At 34.7% G+C, this 21,949-nt stretch overlaps 1 protein-coding gene across 1 annotated transcript in view; it reads left to right on the top strand.

Moving 5' to 3' along the window:
• Positions 1–21,949, top strand: part of Vps13B (vacuolar protein sorting 13B) — an 85,893-nt gene that overhangs the window by 27,595 nt on the left and 36,349 nt on the right. Inside the window, exons 18-26 of the mRNA XM_072536729.1 lie at positions 329–746; positions 931–1,199; positions 4,069–4,407; positions 6,098–7,254; positions 9,040–9,210; positions 11,467–11,787; positions 14,057–14,212; positions 17,749–18,018; positions 18,194–18,916. Coding sequence (XP_072392830.1) covers positions 329–746; positions 931–1,199; positions 4,069–4,407; positions 6,098–7,254; positions 9,040–9,210; positions 11,467–11,787; positions 14,057–14,212; positions 17,749–18,018; positions 18,194–18,916 — 3,824 coding nt within the window. The remainder of the gene's footprint in view (positions 1–328; positions 747–930; positions 1,200–4,068; positions 4,408–6,097; positions 7,255–9,039; positions 9,211–11,466; positions 11,788–14,056; positions 14,213–17,748; positions 18,019–18,193; positions 18,917–21,949) is intronic.

Raw genomic sequence — 21,949 nt, 5'->3', positions numbered from 1 at the left:
CTTTGTCCATAAAATTTGTACACTTTTCGGTTACAATAAAGCATATTACTTATTTACTTACTTATTTATTTGTATTGCTATTAAGGCTAAAAAATAACCAAAAAATTAGTTTTAGAGCATTATAATAAATATACTCTAGAGATGGGATTGCAATAAATCTTAATTCCTATGGTCAACAAAACAATGTCGTTATCTGTATAATAATATATCAACAAACCAGTGTCTATGGAGTTACAGAAAAGTTTTTCAATGTTTCTATTCGTAGTACCAAATATTTGTTTATGAAATATATTTTGATATAAAAATTATACTTGTTAATACTTTGTAGGTCTCATGGAAGTAGCTAGCAACCTTATGCCTGAAACGGCGCCGAATGTTGTTCCGAAAACTCCAGACGCTTTACCACCTGTCCTTAGTAAGAGTTCAACTATGTCTCCAACCATATTAAAAGAAAATACGCTTGATTCGACTAGTGACAGAACCCCACCTATTGCGACGTTATCCCAACAAGAAACTACCGATGAGACCGCTAGACTAACGGCTTGGGTTCAGTGGACAATTACTAGATTTACTATAGAATTATTATCTAGCGAATACAAAGACTTAAGCGACAACCTGAAACCGACACAGCCTCGTTTGAAGCTTGTCGTAGATGCAGAAGATATTGTTAGTTCGTTAGATTTTCAAAGTGTGTATTTAAAACTCAAGAGCAAAATTGGGTCGGTATCGATTCAACATTATAAAAGGTAAGTCGGAAGTTTGTTCGATTAAAATATTCATTCATTCAATTCATAGAAATTAGTTATGTGGAATTACATACCAGTTGGGTATTCATTTTCTTAAGTAGCATTTAGAGTGGTTTTTTATGTTGTATGCTAACTATACACTAGAGCATTTTGGAGCAACATTCACAATGTTTTTACTTTTTAGGTTAACACCAACTTCAGACTGGCAACCCGGACCATTTTCGGGTATAGTCATGCGGTTAAGGGAAGATGTCGCTGCTACTCAACGGCATGAAGATAACGGTTTTATAAGTGTTACAATAACCAGAGCAAGCTGCCAACACACGCACACTTTATGGGGAGCTGTACAAAAACGTCATCATAAAGAACCGAAAAGAGGAGAATCTTTAAATCCACAACTGCTGTCACAGAGTCGTTACATTACTGAAATAGTTGTAAATATACAACCTATAGGTAACGTTTTTTATTAGGTACAAAAGTTATTCAACAAATTTTGTCTTTCGATAATACAAGATTTTCAATATAATTTCCATGAACTTTAATACATTGCTTACAATAATCTTTTTATATATGAATGCCATTCCTGAATTGAGAATCCGGAAGATTGTGAAAATATAATTACACGGCTTTATTGGAGAACCTGGTATTATAGACAGGGTGGATGTTGCAACAATTCATACTTTAGTTCACTGATTTTTGCGATATTTTTTGCTTTTACACATAAACTGTGTGGGGGGGTGCGTTGCATAGGCCTTTTCATCAGAATTTTTTTGTGCGCATGCGTTAGAGCGTTAGTATTAACTATTTTTTCTTACTGTTTGTTGTAAACAATCATGTTAGGTTAGGTTAATAATATAAATAACAGTGAAGTACCTGTGAACACACAATTAAGATAAAACAATACTAAAGAAAGTATAGTTATTAAAAAAAGAAATACTAGAATAAAGAAAAAAGTGTCTCAATTATCAGATACTTTTTGTAATCGATTATTTTTATATCTGTACGAAAAGGAACAATGAAGCAGTGTCGTTATCGAGATGTAAGAGTGATACCCACTATAAATTATTTAAAGATAGTACATACTATTTTATAAATGCCTACAATATTTTATGTGTATTAAATACTATTCAATACATGCATTTGTCATTTTAAGCTTTAAAATATTAAATGATCTATTTTATTGATAATAATATTTCTGTTAATTAATACATTTCGACTAGTAATGAAAATCGATTGACATTAATTAGAATAAAAAAATATTGCTATTTTTATAGTAAACAAGTAATGACGCCTAACCTCTCAATAAGCCGACTTCTTTTTCCTTTTTATGGACGTCCATGACATTTGAGCTACCTTTTTAATTGCGTAGAATTATGAGTTTCAACGCAATTATAAATAAATGAAGCATCATCAGCGATTTTTTCTAACGATTGATTCAATTGTGGTTTGTGTGTGATTCAATTCATACTGCGTTCCCAATTGTTGATCAAAACTGTACGAAACTATAACTGTTGTTTCAATATGTCGAATGCGCATGCGATCGTCACATGATGAAAAGATCTATTGATAAAAAAATATAACTTCTTAACATAATCAAGAAGCACAAAACGGTACGTAGTTTGTGTTCGATCAGTGGCGGTACTTATGAGCGGACTTGGTTCATTCTGTTTACATCCACGTTTAAATTCAGCAACCCATTTTTCATCTGTTCTACTCGAAGGTAAAATTTTTTTGTAAAAATCGTTCTTGAAATCACTGCACGATTTAATTTTTTCCATTGTAAAAAATACGATGAAACCCAACTTTAAATATATATACAAATGAATGTACAGATCTACGTGAAACTTCACACGTTCATCAATTAGTAGCGCCACCTTTAGAAAAATAAAGCAACGAACTTCTAGCGCCATCTCTTATCGGGCGACGAAAATTATTGATCAACAAAATATAAAATTTACTTAAAAAAAATCAACTAAATTGTTTTAAGTCTGAACCACAAGAGGGATAAGCTATTTAGTGACATCTACTTTCCTGTTATTTCCTTTAATATAAGTGAATATCTTGGCAATATTGCCAATTTATGACTTGTGCTTACTGTATATCGTCAATAATCTCGTGAATTCAAGTAGTACATTCAGCTATTTTGCTTGATATTTTGGTTGATATTATAGTCAATTAAAATAGTTTCCTGTAATTTTCGTACTACACAAAATAGTGTACAAAGAATATTGTTGCTAATAATAGAAAGCAAAATTGGAGCCAAATGTTCTTGAAACAGAAGATACTGAAATATCGTTGCTAAATAATTTTTCTCAACGATTTGGAGTTAGCACCACATCGTTATTTCGAGCAGCAATAGATAAAATGAAGATCAGACCATTAGTTGAAGACCTTCTAGGACATGGCATTAAGAAGAGTTGATTAAAGTGATGTACTGGTATGGTACATCACTTTAATCGCTTTGTGATTCTCGAATAAAACTCGAAATTCGACTACGTTTATCAAAATGCTACGTCTGGTCGACTCTTCTATATGCAGTTGAAACGTGGACCCTAAAAACATCAACCGTAAATAAATTGGAGGCCTTTGAAATGTGGATCTACCGGAGAATGCTCAAAATTTCATATACCTCAAACGAAGAAGTGCTGCATAGAATAGGCAAGGAAAGAGAACTTTTTAACACAGTAAAAGTTAGAAAAACATCATACCTAGGCCACATACTAAGAAATAATAAGTACCAATATGCCCAACTTATAGTGAAAGGAAAAATCGAGGGAAAGAGAGGCCTAGGAAGGAAAAGACTATCGTGGCTCAGAAACATCCGACAATGGACAGGGCTAAATTTTCAACAGCTAATAAGAACAGCTGAAGATAGAGAAGATTTTAAAATTGTAGTAGCCAACCTCCATTGAGGAGAGGGCACTTTAAGAAGAAGACTGGTATGGGTATTTTCGTTATGGTAATGCCATCATCAAATGTTTTTACTTCAGTCTACCTTGACAATTAGAATCATAAATATTAATGCAATAAGCAAGCAGTTAAAAATAACTCATAAATGTGATACATTGTCTAAATACTGAGAAAATGAAGACATAGTATTCGGCATGGAAGAACTACATTAGTGAAAAGGAATATTTCTGTAACATCAGCTGGGAAAACATGCCAAAATGGCCATCAAAGTCGGAGCCTCTATGCTAACTTCAGTATACAAACCCCTTTCTTCCTACTTCCTTTTATTTTTTTAAATCAGTTCTCAATTTGAACAGTTTGTTTATATTATAACAGAATATTACTGAAAAATACTTATTCTCTTTTGTTGTAGATTTTGTGATATCGCCAAAAACACTACGCAGTTTCTACATGGTTATAGTACCTCTTCTAGAAATACCTGCCCATAAGGAAACAAAAGTTTCCGATCCATCCGCCTCTCTCTTAGATATCAACAATCAAAATTTACCTTTGGCATATCTGGAGTGCCAAGACATTAGAATAATCATACCTTCGGTAGAACTCGAATGTAAACATTCGTTACACGACGTACTACTATTTCAAGTACAGAAAATTTGCGTAAGTCCTTCGGCTGTAAACCCTATTTGCAGATCACCATTGAGGCCAGATATTTACGAACAAGCAGCACATGCTAGAATTTTGAGCATTCCAGGTAAGCTAAAGTATATTATGTTCAAAGGGTGAAATTATATTGTAACATTTCAGATCTATAGTGTCTCCCTTTGTTTATCTTAGGAGATGTTCCCACTTAAAGTTAGAAACTGATTCTTTTCTATAGGATGCATTCATGTATAGAGTCTATGATTTCTGAAAGCAGTCAATCCGATAATAAGGGAAGATTTTTAATCGTACATTTTTATATGTTCATAAATCCTATTTTGGATTCTGCGATTGGTTTGACCTATGTACGAGGAATTTCATAAACTCCGTGTTATTCATTTCGAATTCGTCTTTGACGGATCGGACAAGATCACGATGTATGACTTAGCTAGGGCCGTAGTATGCTGCATTAGCAATATGTCTAAAGACATTCGATTGGAACCTCGACAGGATTTCAATATTGAATTCGCTTGCACATCCCCACAGTTGAATGACATAGGTCCAGACGGGTTTTAGAATTATTTAATACACCGATAGTTTATTTTCTAAAGGGCCTGCGTAGCGCAAGCGGTAGGATACTTGCCTCGCAAGCCGGTGGTCCGGGGTTCGAATCCCACCGCCGGCAAGAACATCTAGACATTTTAAAAATGTCTATAGGCCCCAGGTCGACTCAGCCTGAATAAAAATGAGTACCTTGGGTAAAACCAGGGGTAATAATAGACGGTTGAAGCGTAGCACTGGCCATGTTACCTTCCTTGTATACCGTAGGCCCTAGATATAGCAGACTACCCTGCTATACTCCCAAAGCCGCGACAGCGGTATAAAACGGGAGACTATTATATATTATAGTTTATTTTCTAATAATAGTTCGGATATTTTTCCAAGCAGCCAGTAAAGGTGTCATAATCTTAATCCATGTTGTTTTCGTTCATTGAAGATGTGGTTTCTCTATAAGTCGTCTATCAAGATGAATACCGAGATATTTTGGGCTTGTCTGACGTGGTTGGATTTACTTTAATTAACTGTGATTCGCCATTTTGTATACCACACTTTATCAAAAGCTTGTTTGATGTCCAAAAAGACTGCCGGGTTTTTGTCGACCAAAGATCAAATTGGTAGTCAGGAACTAAACAGTTTTCTTCTAGGAAATAATTCAATTTCTTTATTATTAATTTCTTAAGAATTTTAGCAATACGTGGTAATAATCTAATGAGTCTATGAAGTTACAGATTCTAAGGGTTTGTCTATTTTATGGATTTATATAACTTTAGCAACTTTCCATTGTGAATGAAAATAACCTAATCTTAATATAACGATGTACACTTGTGTTAACAAGAGAATTGCATTTTGTTGTAATTGACAAGACAATGCAATAATCAGCTCATAACCAAAAGCTTTCTTTTTATTAGGATTGAGTCAACAATTTCGGTTTTTCTAAAAGGTTTGATAGGTGGAGACATCTGGTATGGGCAGTCCAAATATCTATAGCTTTGTTTCTGGTTGTAACTCAAAAGGAAATGGAGTGATGGTAGTTTCCAGGTTTTAAAGAAATAAATTTGCTTTTTCGTTATCAGTGTTTGCGCAATATCAGTTACTAGTTTTGATAGGTGGTATATGTTGTTTGGTCGTAACAATCTTCTGGTATCCTCCTAAAGGGTGTAATCTGTGGCTTCTAGTGTTATTAATTTTCGTATGTATTTTGCACAGAGTATATTAAGTAAAACACTATTTTTCGTTTTTAGGAAGTGACGTAGAAGATAGACAATACCAGCTAGACCTAATAGGAATCTCAGTATGTACTGGTGCGTGGGAAGACATAGATTCAGTACTTTCCCCTTCAAATTTCACTTCAACGTTGAAAGGCTTAAGTGAAAATCCAGCGTTAGAATGGAATAATTTAGAACAAGGCCAATCCAATTTTCCACATCCTAGTCTAAATCTTTGGTATCTTACAGAAAAATTCGACATTTCTCTAATACTTGCGCCTGCTATGATTTACAAAGAAACGACACTTGTGTGTGGACATTCGATAGAAATCAATTTTGTTAGTGATATAATTATTAATTTATCATTACATCAAATTAAATTAATTTCTGCGTTGCTTAACGAGTTTCAAGCTTCTATGGAACCGCTAATTATAGACAAACACTTTGTCAGAATGAAATTGACTCTACCGTATACCAGGTCCTACGACGAGACGTTTTACGAAGAAGAAATTGAAGCCAATGATGTATGCAGGGATTCTGGCATCGACACGTTGGACAATAAAAGCATATTGTCCTCCTCTAGAATCTTAAAAACTTTAAGCGAAAGCGAAAAGTATACTCCACCTAAGCCCAGCAATACTTTGAATTCAAATCAGTTAATTCCTTTCGATATTCTGCTCACAGCCGGTAAAATATCTCTAGCTCTTTACCAAGTTATCTTACCTACAACCGGTTCCCTTAGAGCAAAAAACAAAAGGAAAAAATCTTTGAAAATAGATATCAATGCATCCGGCTATGAGGCAGAAGAAGAAGGTAAAGCGGAGAATGAAAATAATTATAATAAATACACGCCTTTGGTTTACTTCTGCATAAGCCAGCCAAACATATTTATGAATAAAAAGCAGTTAACTAGAGGCGTTCAAATAACTTGCTTTGATCTTAATTTAAAATCGAGTGGACCAGAATACCTACCCGTTAACCACATTCCTTCCGAAGACGATTTTCCAGTGAATCTTTTGGAGACCAAATGTGGTATTCCTGATTGTAATACCGGAATATATCCTGCATTCTTCACCGCTAAGTTTTCTAAAGGTCTCGGTAAAAACGCTGCTCTGAACATTTCAATATCGAAGCCTACGAAGATTTTGTGTTCGACAACCAAGTGGGGATACTTATTAACTGTTAAAGATCAGGTATGAACAATTAATAATGAAGTATTGAATAATTCTTATTTTTTTATTACTATTATAGAGAATCTCTCCGATTTTTGTCTATAAATATTTGTCTTTCTTTCTCAGTTGTTAACCTTCAGTCTTTTTATACTGCATTTCTTAATGGTTGACAGTACGGTTATATATTCTTCTTCTTCTTTTTATATAGACATGACTCTGTCTGTTTTTCAATGTCCCTCCAGTAAGTTGTCGTTCCATCGTTTTCGTGGTCTTCCTACTGATCGTCTTTCTATTGGGGAACCGTCTCTTGCCGTCTTTACCACTCTATTTGTTGTCATTCGGCTTCTTTCCATTCTACTCTTTTATTTCTTACCCAGTTCTTGATGTTCACCTTGCATATTATTGCACCATAATTTTTCTACATGTTTCATCTCTGCTCTTTCTAACATCCTTTTTGTCCTCTCTGTGTCAGGTCTTGTTTCTGTCATTATTGGTCTGATGACTGTTTTGTAAATTCTGCCTTTCGTTTCTTTCCCGATATTTTTATTTCTCCATATTGTTTCATTTAGGCAGCCTGCGGCTCTGTTTGCTCTATTTACTTGACCTTCCACTTCGGTTTCGAGTTTTCCGTAGCTAGATAATGTGATGCCTAGATATTTAAACTCCATCACTTGTTCTATTATCTGACCTTCCAGCTCCAATTTACATCTTAGTAAAGGTTAAACTAAGGTTGTATATTAAAAAGGAGAGTTGCATCTTACAGAGGTATCCAGATCATTCATCATCCAGGGCGCACTCTGGATATTAGTAGGCTTTTTACCATTTTAGAGAGTTAGCACCTATTATACAGTGTGCGTGCAATTAAACATAGATGAGTGTCGCTGCGTAGTCGATCAACTGCTTGAAAAGTCATTCTCCTTGTATAATTTTGAAGAAAAAAAGGAGATTATTGAAAATGGAAGACCAACACCTATTTAAACAATTTAAAATCAATAAATATAAGGTTGAATGCTCGAATAAATGAACTTTGATCAGATAAAAGGCATATATCGAGCACAGTTTAATTTAATCTTGCCCAAGCACTTTCGATCCCTAGATCATCTTCAGGGGCATTTCGTCAATTGCGGCCTATCCGGCAAGAACAAGATGTCATAAACATATAAATGTACATCACACTACACTACAAATGGACAAACAAACACTTTAAAATTATTTAAGAAAGGCTACATTGCTTGCAGAAGCCGGAGACAGAATGATTCTGTCAGACGGACAGTTCTGAAAGACAGATTCTGTCTCCGGCTTCTGCAAGCAATGTAGCCTTTCTTAAATAATTTTAAAGTGTTTGTTTGTCCATTTGTAGTGTAGTGTGATGTACATTTATATGTTTATGACATCTTGTTCTTGCCGGATAGGCCGCAATTGACGAAATGCCCCTGAAGATGATCTAGGGATCGAAAGTACTTGGGCAAGATTAAATTAAACTGTGCTCGATATATGCCTTTTATCTGATCAAAGTTAATTTAAAATCAGTTCAATATTTTAAATTTAGTTGGTACAGCGAAAATTCTTGGTTATGTGATTGCAAGAAAAATAGATTGTATTGTTGGCCATGTCTTTTGTTTTCTACAAAAAAAATGGGTGAATCAGCAAAAAGAAAATTTTCTTTTTTTATTTCTTGTTATTAATAATTTTATATTATTAAATGTTAATGTATTGTTAATTTTGAGTGTTTTTAAGTTTATTTGGCTTTTTTTTTTCAACTTATTCATTTTTTAAAATGTGTTTTTGTGACAATATTATTTTTAGGTTTTAGATGCCCTTAATGGAAATAAATCAGACACAATTTTAATTCCTAGAAGTGTCGAGAAATCTTCGGAATCGACAAATATAATAGCCAATATACCATGGGGTATTAATGTTGTTAATGTTGATTTTAAGCAGCTGTTATTTTCAATCAAGTCTGAAGCAGGCTATGAGGTAGTTTATAAATTATATTTTTTCTAGTATTACTGTTTAAATTACTAATTAAAAAACCCAATCGGGCTATGCCATGAAGACAAAACGTTTTCGGAATCCATATTCCATCATCAGTGTCCTACAAAGTATATAACCACTTTAATTAAAACGAACATGAAGTTTAAATTTTGACCAAGGTTAATACAAAATGTGGTTAATACTTACTACGTGTACATGTTTTGAGCCACTAAATATCTAGGTAAAAACCCGTTAAAAGTTATAGGTTACAATTTAGTTTACATTATTCAAACTTATATATTAGGATGTTAAAGTTGAGGGTTCCAGAAAGCACTTATATTTATTTAGATATTTTAATGTGTTTCTAACTTCAGAAACATGCTTCAGTTTAGTTTACAATTGGAAGGTAAACAAATTTTAGTGAGTTCCGAAAGAAAATAGTGAACAGTGAGTCGTTCATTAAAAATCTGCATACCATTCACTAAAAATCTAAACTCATCGACAAAAAAGAAAAGTGTATACTTTTGCCAAATAGCTACCATACTATATTACTACTTGAAAAGTCTTAGTTAAACAAGAGAAAACATAACTGAGCCGTTATAACCGATAATATTCTCAAACATATACCTAACCTCAAAATTGATCACGTGTTTGCTATGCTTGTGATTAATTTCCGTAATTAGACTAAAATAAGCGATTAATAGTAACTATTTTCATACAAAAAAGTGAAGACTGATAAAGATCTTTGGGTCAAAGTTGTTGTTTTGCAAATATTATTGTTCGGACTTCATTTTTTCTGAATCAAAATTTTTGAGGTTATATTGTGAAAATGAAATCTTCGTGGAGAAAATGGAGAAAGTTCGTAGATGTGATAGCTGTCGTGTTATTTTCCACTTGGAGGAGAACTGCTCAAATATTTGTGCAAGTGAACAGAGAGCCAGTGTTGTTCAAAAATACATACTCAACCAGCAGCTGATTATACCTTATTTTCAGATCTTAGAACACAATGCAAAACATTTACACATCAATGCTACAGATCTTATATCTCCAACATTGAAGAATCTATTCACTCAGATTCAAAACAGTTTTGAAGTTGTAACAATTATAATTTGCTTATAGGGGGCTAAAAGTGGGGACTGATCAATTACTGGGCTTAGAGATAGGATAAGCAAAAAAATTGAAACGTTTGCGAACGGCTACTCGTTTTTGGTTGGAGAGCAAGGTCGTGGATAAGGATTCCATTATTTGGGGAAACTCGGGGAACTAACTACGAAAAAGAATTCAAAAAAATACTTACAGAGATATCCTGGGAAACACTAAACAAGTCTAAACTATTTAAAATTAGGACGCCGTTTAAAAAATCCTCTTGCTCCTTAGAAAGAAAGTTTTTCTCTGCTAAAAAAATTGTGATTCTTCAAAACTCGGCTACTTATATTCCACTTAAAACCGCTTACTTAGCTTTCAGGATGCTATTATCAAATTCCTTGACAAAGAAAACAGTTTCCAACAAGCCGGTCATTAATTAACTCACTATACAAAGACTGTCACATGGCATTTTGAGCTTAAATCACCTTCTTTTGACGAAAACGCATCTAATTAAGCCAAACTGCCGATTTTGAAACACTACGAGAATGATGTTTCTTCGTTCAGAACCCAATTTGTTCTCCTTTGACCGCTACACTATCGAATTCCCGATGACAAAATTCTTCATGATTTCAACAATAAAATCGACTGCTCTCTCGGTCAGTCCATCGAGGAGTGCCATTTTCCTCAAAAATCATTTTCTTGTCCGCATCAGCGGAAATATTATTGTTTATTTCCAGCGTAAATATCTAGGCAGAATCCAGATCAATCGAAAGAGCAATTATAATTATTATAAACAGACTTAAAAATGTTACCAATCTTAGAGACGCAAAAATATTAAGAATCTTTTTCGGTGTTTTAATGTATACGGGGTAAAACGAAAATGCTACAACACGAAGCTTCTCTAGTAATCCAAGACAGAGAATGATGGAGAAGGACGATGCAAACTTGCTGGCACTATACTCTTTCGAGACTCAACAGAGAGAAGATGAAGTAGTGTGATGTGGACATATTAAAGATGAATAAGAATATTGCGACGAAAATTAATAGAACTCTAGAAAACTCACAGCATGTTAGGCTTTTATTAAAGAAGACTTGAATATTGTTTGTGCATTTATAGTACATACCCATTTTATGTTACAGTTGATTTTTAATTTTTAATATTTTATATTTCAGATACACTTAGGCATGGAAAAACTATCGACTAATCTTACTTTGTCAACGCGTCCCGATAAAATAACAGTAAAAACCAATCTCCAGTGTGTGACAATTTCGATTATTAACGGTCTGTATAAAAAGCTGTTACTCAATCCTTGGTCCACCTCGGTGGATGTTTCAATGTTTTGGGAATCGTGGCAGAGTCAGGATAGTGATCCTCAGATCCAAGTGAGCATTGAAAGTGATTGTATTATGTTAGATGTTAGTCCCGAGCAAATTAGATGCATCGAAATTGTAGTTAAAGAAATAAATGAGTTCATTGCAACTTTGCCAATCAAGGTAAGTTATAATTCAAAATAGTATTACCCCAATCTCCTAAAGTCGTAGCCCATTTAGATATTTTTTAGAAGTAATCAAATTAATTTTTAAACTAAGTTTTGTTTTACTCTTTTTGTCCCTTCTTCTTCTTCTTCAGTGCCTTATCCAGTCCGGATGTTGGCTATCAAGTTTTTGTTGACTGATATTCGAAATAGTTCAGTGGAGGTCACTCCAAACCATTGTCGATGGTTTTTTAGCCACGAGATACGATTTAAATTTCTTGTAAATCCCTGCATATATGATTTTAAGAAAAATCTAAGTGCATGATTCATAAGGCTGATGGTTAGGAACTCCTGGCACGTTTTCGCAAATATTTTGTTTTGGCTGCGTTACAAATTCCAAAATCTGTTTTGGTAGTCTTCCCTCGTTCATGCGTTTTACGTGGTCGTACCAAATTAGTTATTTAGTTTTGTTATCATCTAATTCTTTTGGTTGTCACTTTTTCTATTCTCAATCTTCTTGCTGTTCTTCTCCAGAAATCCATCTCTGTAGTTTTAATTATCTTTTCTGTTCTATCTTTGATCTGCCATACTTCAATGTAGACATGTTATTTTACCATACGCTTAAAATGGAGTTATAGATCATTTTTTATTTTCTTTTGAAATTTTTATGTCGCAAAAAATACTTTAAGTATAGAGATGGAATGTCTGCTCTTCGTATTTCTTTCTTTTATGGCGTTGTTAAGTGTTCTGATTTAGTTACCTGTAGGTCTAGGTACTTATATTCTGGACAACCTTCAACTTTTCCTCCCATCTTCAACTACTACGTTTTCGTCGTCTTCTATATACATTTTTTGTCTTCCCTTTGCGGACTTCCAGACCACATCCAGGTCATTGTGGCTCGGCGCTAATACTACCTGGTCGTCTTAAAAACAGTGTATATAGGGTGTTATTGTTGTTTAGGGACTCCGTATGGGACCGTACATTATATCATTCCAAAAAATTACTGATTGCAATTGATAAGAAACGACTTCTGTGGTATAAGTCGGTCGTTTCGTTCTGCCTTGTCACATGCAGTCCTTTCCCGTCGACTATCACTCTGTAGATCAAACTGGGACTCGTCTGAATAATGGTCGTAATGGTAATGTTCATTCCCGAAGCACTTGAGCCTACTACCTACTTATAGTTGTATATTGAGATAAACATGTCGAGCGATTTTCATTCTTAAAATAATCCTCGTCCTTGGCGTACTTGGCGAAATTATTCACCAACACGTTCTCAAAAGACGACTTCGTAACACTGTAACAATCTAACTATAGACCAGGGCGAATCTTCTTCTTTCTCCCCTTTATAAGCAATTCTGCTTGTTCATTGGCGGATTAATACCTCTATGAAAGGTTGTCACTCCATCTTTTGCGCGGTCGTTCGATACTTCTGTCGATTGGTGACTTATCTCTTGCTATTTTGACGACACAGGTCTCCCCCATTCTGCTTATGTATTTATGTTACATTTTCTTCTAATGTCATCACTTCTCTTTCAATCTTTCAGCGTATTTCCTGTAATTTTTCTCAGTACTCTCATCTCTGCCGTTTCCAGTAGCCTTTGAGTTGTGGCTGTGTTGGGTCTTGTTTCTGCGGCATATGTCATTATTGGTCTTACAGTGGCTTTATAAATTCTTGACTTCATCTCAGTGTTAATGTGTCTGTTTCGCCATATAGTGTTATTAAGGCATCCTGACAGTCTATTTGCTTTTTGTACCTGATCTCTCACTTCTTTGTCCAGGTATCCATAACTGGACAGTGTAATTCCAAGGTATTTTATTTCCATTACTTGTTCAATACTGATGCCATCAATTTCTATTTTACATCTGGTTAGTTCTTTGCTGGTTACTATTGTTTTAGTTTTCTGAGATGAGCTTGTCATATTAAATTCTTTTGTTCTTATGTTAAATCTGTGGACCAGTCTTTACAGACTATCTTCATCTTGGGCTATCAATATTGCATCGTCTGCGTAACAGAGTATTTTTATTTCTTTGTTTTCCATTCTCTATCCTGTTCCTTTGTTAAATTGGGATTTAGTAAAAAGAAATTGGAATGAAATATTTATTTAAATAAAAATAACAAAGATGTGAGGTTTATAACGTTACAAGATTTCTCGGTGTCTTCGGGTGAAACTAACTATATATTAATCTTCCCTCGCTGATGTAACTCTAACTCATTAGACACAGGTATTTTACACAGGTTTTAATGATCTTTTGTTATGGTGTATATGAGGTTTAAATCTTTTTTAGGAAAGTAATTCTGCTCCTAAACCTGTAATTGTGGAAAATATCTCCGGAAAAGGATTTGATAAAGATCAACACTATAAGGATGATCTAAGAGCAGGTGCTTTCCAGTTTGTTGACGCTAATTCTGATAAAACCGAGGAGCTACCCTTACCCTATCAGGTAATTATAGGTTTTAATATTGTCTTTTTTCAATTTTGAGTTTTTTGAATTAAATATAACTAAAAGTAATATTTTATTGATTTTCAGGTGTTTTATTTACAAAAGTATCATATACTTTCAAGGTTATTACAAACACATTTTTATTTATTTATCGTATGACACTTGACACATTTACATTTAAATTTACATATATTTTGTATAAAACATAATACAAATGTTTACAAACGAACATCTAACTTATTTGTATAGTCTATCAACTCTGAAGACGCCATTAGGAAATCTTCTGGCCTGCCATGATAGGATCTTGTGGGACACTGTTCTGTAATGTGACAGTTGGTTTGTGGTTGTCCGCAGTCACAGAGTGGGGATGGTCGTTTACCCCATTTGTGCATTATGTAGCCGTATCTGCCGTGTTGGCTTCTGATTCGGTTCAGCATAGTCCATGTGTTGTGTGGTAAGTCAAAACCTGGTGGTTTTTGTGTGATGCAGGGTGAGCTGCTATTTTGTTGTTCACATCGCAAGGTGGAAGCCGATGATTTTGTTTCTGGATTTAAGTTTTTCCGCTATTTTTGACAGATGTTCCTTGAAAGATAGGGTTCTGTCAAGAGTCACCCCAAGGTTCTTTGGTGTTTTATTGTAGGCGAGTATGGTGTTTTCGAATTGGATGTTGAGTGTTCTTCCTGCAAGCTTATTATTTAGGTGGAAACTGGAAACCTCTGTTTTGGTAGCATTTGGTTGGCGCATCCATTTACGGAAATACGTTCCCACTGTGTGTAAGTCCGCCGTGAGGATTTCTTCTATTTCTTCAAATGACTTACACTTGTTTCAAGGACGCAGTCATCGGCGTAACAAAACTTGCTTGATCTGGTTTTTGGTATATCAGCGATGAACAGGCTAAATAGAAGAGGATCTAGGACAGATCCCTAAGGCAGTCCATTCTTCAGTTTTCTTGGGGTGCTGATGTCGGTTCCCATGACTACTTGAATCGTTCGGTCGGCTAGCATGCTGTTGATTATTCGAGCGGTGGATTTACAGGAGATTATATAGAGGAGCTTGTATATTATGCCTTCTCTCCAGACTGTATCCTAGGCCGCTGTTAGATCTATGAATGCGACTGCAGTTTTAAGTTTTCTCTGGAACCTTGCCTCAATAAATGTGGTAAGTGAAAGAACCCGATCTGCGCAGCTTATTTTCGGTCGGAAACCTGTCTGATCAACCGGTATTGATTTATGTACCTTTGGACTAATTCTGTTGTAGATAAGTCGTTCTGGTAGCTTGAACGTCGCCAATAGTAGAGCTATTGGTCTGTAGTTCTTAGGGTTGTTATCATTTGGTTTCCCTGGTTTTAATATAACAATGACCTTCGAGCGTTTGAGTTCCTGTGGTATGATACCGGTCTTCATAATGTCTGTGAAAAACTGGGTCATCTATTCTCTCGCGTATTTGCCGCTCTTAATTAAGAATTCGGGATGAATATTGTCAAAACCTGGAGCTTTACCTGGCTTTATATCCTTGAGAGTTATAGTGACTTCCTCGCAAGTGAAAGGGTGGGAGTATTCGGTTTCTGTAGATTGGAATTTTAAAGTTTTGAGCTCTCGTTTTACCTTGATTGTGTGTAGCTTGTCTTTCGGGACCCTAGATGTCGATACCAGATGTGAGGCAATAGTGTTTGGGTTAATTGGTGTTTTGTTCCTTGTTATGGGAGTTCCGCTTCCTAATTTTCTTAGTAGTGTCCATGCTTGCCTACTTGATGTTTGAAAATTAAGAGTTTCAACAGTTTCCGTCAATTTTCTACAGTTCCTTGCTGTTATAAGAACAACCAGGAATGTATACTCTTGGTATATGCTTTTTGGCCGTGCTTATTAAGGCTCCAACGAATCTTTTGTAATTTCTGATGGTAGGGGGTATCCAGCCTAGAGTCTTGACCAGTTCCGCAGAAGGTGCGGATGTGTGTGGATGACTAGAACTGGCTAGGATATAGCTGGTGGTTTGTAGGTGTTAGTAACGGTGATGCTTCCAATTTTTACAACAACATTATGAATTTCATCATTAGTACACGTGGAAACAAGGACGGCGTTTTCTATGGTTTGTTTAACATACGTTGCTGTGCCGTATGATCGATGGTACGTGGCACCCAATAGTCAGAAGCCAGGTGTTTTTCCCCTTTTTTCGCAGTTGTTCTTCCGTTTCGCAGTGTGTTTCCTGTAGAGAGTGTAGAGCCACCAGGTCGATGTCGTTATCTTTTAGAAATTTTGATAAGTACTGGCTCTTTGGCAGCATGCTGTCAAATTAAAATGGAGCTTCGCAGGACACAATGCCCGACTAAAGGATAAGAGATGGAACCACGAAATACAACAGTGGAGGCCATGGTTAGGAAATAGAGGCAGAGGAAGACCACAAATGAGATGGGCTGATGACATTAAGAAGATCGGAGGACACAATTGGAAGCAAGTGGCGCAAAATAGAAGACACTGGATTGATTTGGGGGGGGCCTATGTCCAAAGTTGGATTACTTAAGGCTGAAGAAGAAGAACTGGCTCTTTGAATAGGCTCTTATGCTTTCTACATGTAAGTGACAAATTCGGATCATAGGTCTGAGTTTTCTAGTCGTTGGGTCCTGAGAAGGGCCATTTGTATTATTGTTAATTTGTCTTCTGATAACGTTTACCGGCATTGTTTGCAATGTGTCATAGCGTTACCCAGGATGCACGTGTAGTATTCTACTACGGACGCGAACTAGCTCTGCAAACACAAATTTACTAACTTTAACTGTTAAAATGATATTCGATCTTTTTTTACTGATACGTCTGGAATAAATTGTTTATACAAAACAATAGTAAGGACGGTAATGACATCATCTTCTTCTTTAGGTACCGTCTCCTCTAAGGAGGTTGGTAATCATCACAGCTATTTTCAGTTTTGAGATTGCAGCTCTGAATAAGTCGACGGAACTGCAATTATGCCACTTTCTCAGATTGTTGAGCCAGGAGATGCGTCTTCTCCCAATACTTCGTTTTCCCTCATCATCATGAATGACATCATCATTCTGACTTTATAGCTCTATGTGGGTGCTAGCCACCTCAAGATTATCCCCCGGTCTTCCCTATCGATCGCTTTCCTCCACCAAGCGCATGTTTTCAGTTTCTTATCTCTTCGTCGATGTTATCAAGGAATCTTGTTCTTAGTCTTTCTCTTCTACTGTGCCCAATGGATCTACCAAAAGCTTTTTCTTACTATCAGGTTTATCAAGAAGTCTTTTGTAGATTCCAGACCCCCCTCTATAAAGACGAAAAAAAAAAGGGTTTATCAAGAAGTCATTTTGATCCATCAGCATTGCTATTTTAGAAAATGAGTAAAGTATGCTATTCCTGCGTGGTAGAAATTGATTGAAACCTAAATAATAAGATCTTTTCACATTGTACGAATTATGAGTAGGTGTATTTTATTATAATTTTTTCTATTAGTCTCAGATTAATATATATTTTTTTATTTTCTGGAAATGTATGTGTAAAAATAATAAATATTAATATTTTTAGGTAATGTTCTGGAACAAATCCATATCTGCAATGGCATGGCGTTATCCTCAGCCTCGAGCTTTAACAAAAGTTAGGGTATTTCCGGTACCTTATAAGAGAACACTCGGATCTCATGATGACCTCCAAGTTTTATGTCATTTAGAATATTGGTCGGAATGCAGAAACGCATATTTACCGTTCGCTCAGTTTTTCTTATCAGAAAGTGAAGTGTGCCATCTGACATTACCCGGTGGAAACCCACAACCGATTGTAGCTTCAACATGGAGAGTGGTAGGTGAATTATGTGCATTGTGAATTTTGTGTATCATTTATTACTTAAATATAACAAACTTCTTTCTATTTGTTTCTGTCCTCTTTCACTCCTTGTACTTCAAATGAAATATCAAGTGTTGTTTTGTTGTTTGTTATGTTCAGCAGTGTATATCAATTTCTATTTATGTTTTAGGTTATTACAATGGTTAACTATAACGAAGAACAAAAAAGCAGTATCTTAATATCCCCCAGAGCTCTAGCGGCGTGTATGCGAATTGATTCTTATTTTAATAAATCTCTGATACCCAGCTTAACAGCAGCCATGTACGTAACGAGAATAGACGTGTCATTATACAATTATTTCGACAGATATAACACGATGAAATTACCTACTTGGTTGAAGAATTTCTCTCCTGACTACATGTTCCCGGAAAATCAAAGATTTTTAACATTAAGCTGGTATAATATGACGGGATATTTCTTAAATTGGGATAGAGACACGATGTCCTTAGAGCTCAGTACCGCTGTCAAATGCAACGTTCTCGATTATAACTTTTTAACAGAGCAACCTCTTATTGAACCATTTACTTGTAAAATAGAGACTACAGTTTCAGAGGATGTTAGTTTGAACCTTATTTCTAAGCCAATTCAAGTAAAATTTGGGCCTAATATAGCTCACAGTTTGGCTGTTGCTGCTCAAGTTTGGGATCAAACGTACACCAGTCCGGATAAAGAGAAAGATTTTATTGTAATGACTAGGATTATCGTTTGTAACGATACCATCAGTAGCATACGATTCGGGCAAACTTGTACTGACGAAGATATCCTTTTGACGTCCAGACAGTTCCATTTATATTCTTGGAGATCTCAGAAGAAGAAGCAGAAATTGAGGATTGCCTTAGAGGAGAATGACTGGGTAAGATTTTCCAAAATAATAGTTTATCTTAAATTATTAGTTACAAATTAATGTTGGAAGGAACTATAACTACTGATTATATTTTTGATATGATATTTAATTGTTGATTTCGTAATTGTTGGCATTTTATGTCAATCGTTTTTGTGCTTTGTAATTATTTTTTACTTTTTATTATTTTTTGTATTTCCCAATTTAACTAAGTCCTTACCTTAGAGTATTTTTCCTTAAGAAAATTACATTACGCAGACAATTAAAAGAAAAGAACCAGAAAAAAATAATAAATAGGTAAAAAGAAATAAAATAAGACTTACTCACAATCAATTTAATTTTACCACCAAAACGACCGGTTTCGCTTACTACACTTTGCTAAGCATCTTCAGGTCTAACGGTACCAGGTAAATTAAATGCTGAAATTACAAAGCCCACATTAGGGTGCTGTCTTATAAAGATAACAATTACAGTAATTATGCCAATATTACATGTCTGTGATTATTAATATGAATAAGATCGATAAAGCAGATAAAGTAAAAGCCCACAAATTGGTATACGATAATCTATTGAATTGAAATAAATTAGTAAATAACCAAAATACTACTTACATTCCGGTACAAGAATTATTAATTAATGATTCGTGAAACATAGTTCTAACTAAATCCACAAGGAAAATAATTCCTGCAGCTGGCTGTATACCACGTATCACAAAAAGAGGTTAATCTTTGTATATGGGTATATTTTATAAAAACCCTTAAAAGGGCTACATTAAAAACACGAACGTTTTCGGAACAACAGTTCCATCATCAGGTTAAAATACCTAAAATAAGTATAGACCATTTAATTAAAGCAAACGTGGTTTAAAATTCTGACTAAGGTTAAAAAGCAAAATGGTTATACTTACAGGTTACCATGCCTGAGCCACCAAAATATTTGGGTAAAAACCCTTTAAAATATATTATGTTACCAAAGATAGTACATGTTGTTGATAATATTATTTGATGTTTAATATTTTAATTAAATTTTACTTCAGGTAACATACACCCATGCTTTAAGTGAGTTCCAGTGTCCGGAGAGTAAACCTCTTCAAACGGACTTCAGCTGGTAACTGATTGACAAGATACCCATGAACGGTGTCAAAAACAAAATGTCAGTGTACCATGAAACAATATTAGTTAAACATAGCATTACTACAGCCAAAAGATTCAAAACTTGATGTTAAAATGATAACAGCAATCCAGGTGTTGGGATTTAAAATTTTTTTTAATTATTTAATATTGGATATAAAAGATGTAAAATTACTGATGTTGTTAAAGGTCATATGTAAGAGAATGACGTATGCATTAGGCAGCTTATGTTACTCTTTGTCGTATGGAGTATGGTCTAAAAAGTGTAATTTGTGACAAATTAGCTTAAATATATGGAATTGTCCTTTTAAGTTGCTCACATCTAGGACAAGGAAAATTGAATAGAATATATTTGTAGCTAATGTAAGACTTCGTATTTAAATGAAATTGTTTAATATTGCTGGTATGGTAAAAAGGTTTAATATAAGTGAGTCCAATAGATTGAGAAAAGGGATTAAAAATCTTCCGGCTGAAGGAATTAAAGTTATAACATATGGAGTTAATTTAAAATTGAAAAGGCTGAGCTCCTCAGAGACTTGATAAGAATAAAAGTAAAGGAAATGACTAAAGAATAAAGGAGAGGGGGTTAAAGGAAAATAAATGAGTTAATCAACAAATTAGAGATAATAGAGGTCCTTCATGCTTAAAGCATCTAGCACCCTGAACAAAATATATTTTGGTTGTAATAAATTCGGTACATAAAAGCCTGAAATTTTATATATGAATGTGCTGTACTAATTTGTTGACTAAGAGAGCTGAGCAATGGTTGATTAAGGGTTTTGGTAAAGTGGGAAATAGTGAATTCTGATGAATTGTTGGGTTGTGTTTAAATGGTTACTGAGTTTAGAACTAATGAGTGGATGGTAGATATATGAAATGACAGAGAACTAGCAAAAGAAAAAAGAATGGACAGGAATATGATGTAAACGTGAAGATTGTAAAAATGATGAAATAGTGAGGTATGATAGATATGGTAGGTTATGAAGTTAACAATAGGGGCGGAAAAATTTTTGGAGGGAGGGTTGTGACAATAGTTTAAAGAGAATGGTTGTTTAAAAGCAACAATTGTTGAAAAGGATTAAGGTGTTGACGTTTATAGAGGAAGATCAGATAAAGAAGATGAGGCGAATTTGAGAAGTGAAGGTTATGAGAAGAGTTGTCGGTGTAAGGGTTGAAAGTCACGGTTGAAAGATACATGGCGATTAACGCAGTTGGGGCTTCTTTGCTTTTCTTTGACTATTTCCAAGTCTTCATATAGATCTAATTTTAGAAAAAATTTTTGAGGTATATTATGTAACAAAGAGACGTCTTCTGGTATGTTGAGGGTATGTTTATGTTGTGCAAGATGTTGTGAGAAGGTGGAAGTGTTCTCTTTTTTAGTGTGTTCTAGGGAACGGGAAGTTAGTGATCTACAGGTTCTACCTATATATGTAGCATCACAATCAGAGCACTGTAATTTGTAAACACCACTACGATCCATGTAGTTGATGCAATCTTTTGAATTGGTTAAACATTGTCCTAGATTGTTCAGGACTTTAAAAGAAATGTGGGTATTCTCAACAGATCTTTTTAGGATATATCTGATATCTCCAGAAAGACGTTCTTGAAGGTATGGTAAGGAAGCATAATGAGGTTTAATGGTCAAGTCAAACTATCCTGTATTGCTGGTGATGGGTGATCATCTATTTTATTGTATATGTTTGATAATTAGCGGGGAAGTTCTTGAAGGGGGAGGTATTAACAAATGAAATAGGCATACGGTATTATGTAATTGTTTGTTAAATGAAAGTTATGTTTTATATTATATAAAACATCACTTTCGTGATTTCGTTTCGTTTTATTTATTCGTTAAGAAACTCTTGAATAATATGCTCTTTCAGATAGATAGGCTTTTGTTATTTTACGGAACTTAAGG

This window comes from Diabrotica undecimpunctata, chromosome 7, assembly GCF_040954645.1.
Source record: "Diabrotica undecimpunctata isolate CICGRU chromosome 7, icDiaUnde3, whole genome shotgun sequence".
Lineage (NCBI taxonomy): Eukaryota > Metazoa > Arthropoda > Insecta > Coleoptera > Chrysomelidae > Diabrotica > Diabrotica undecimpunctata.
This window is presented reverse-complemented; position numbering and strand designations above follow the sequence as displayed.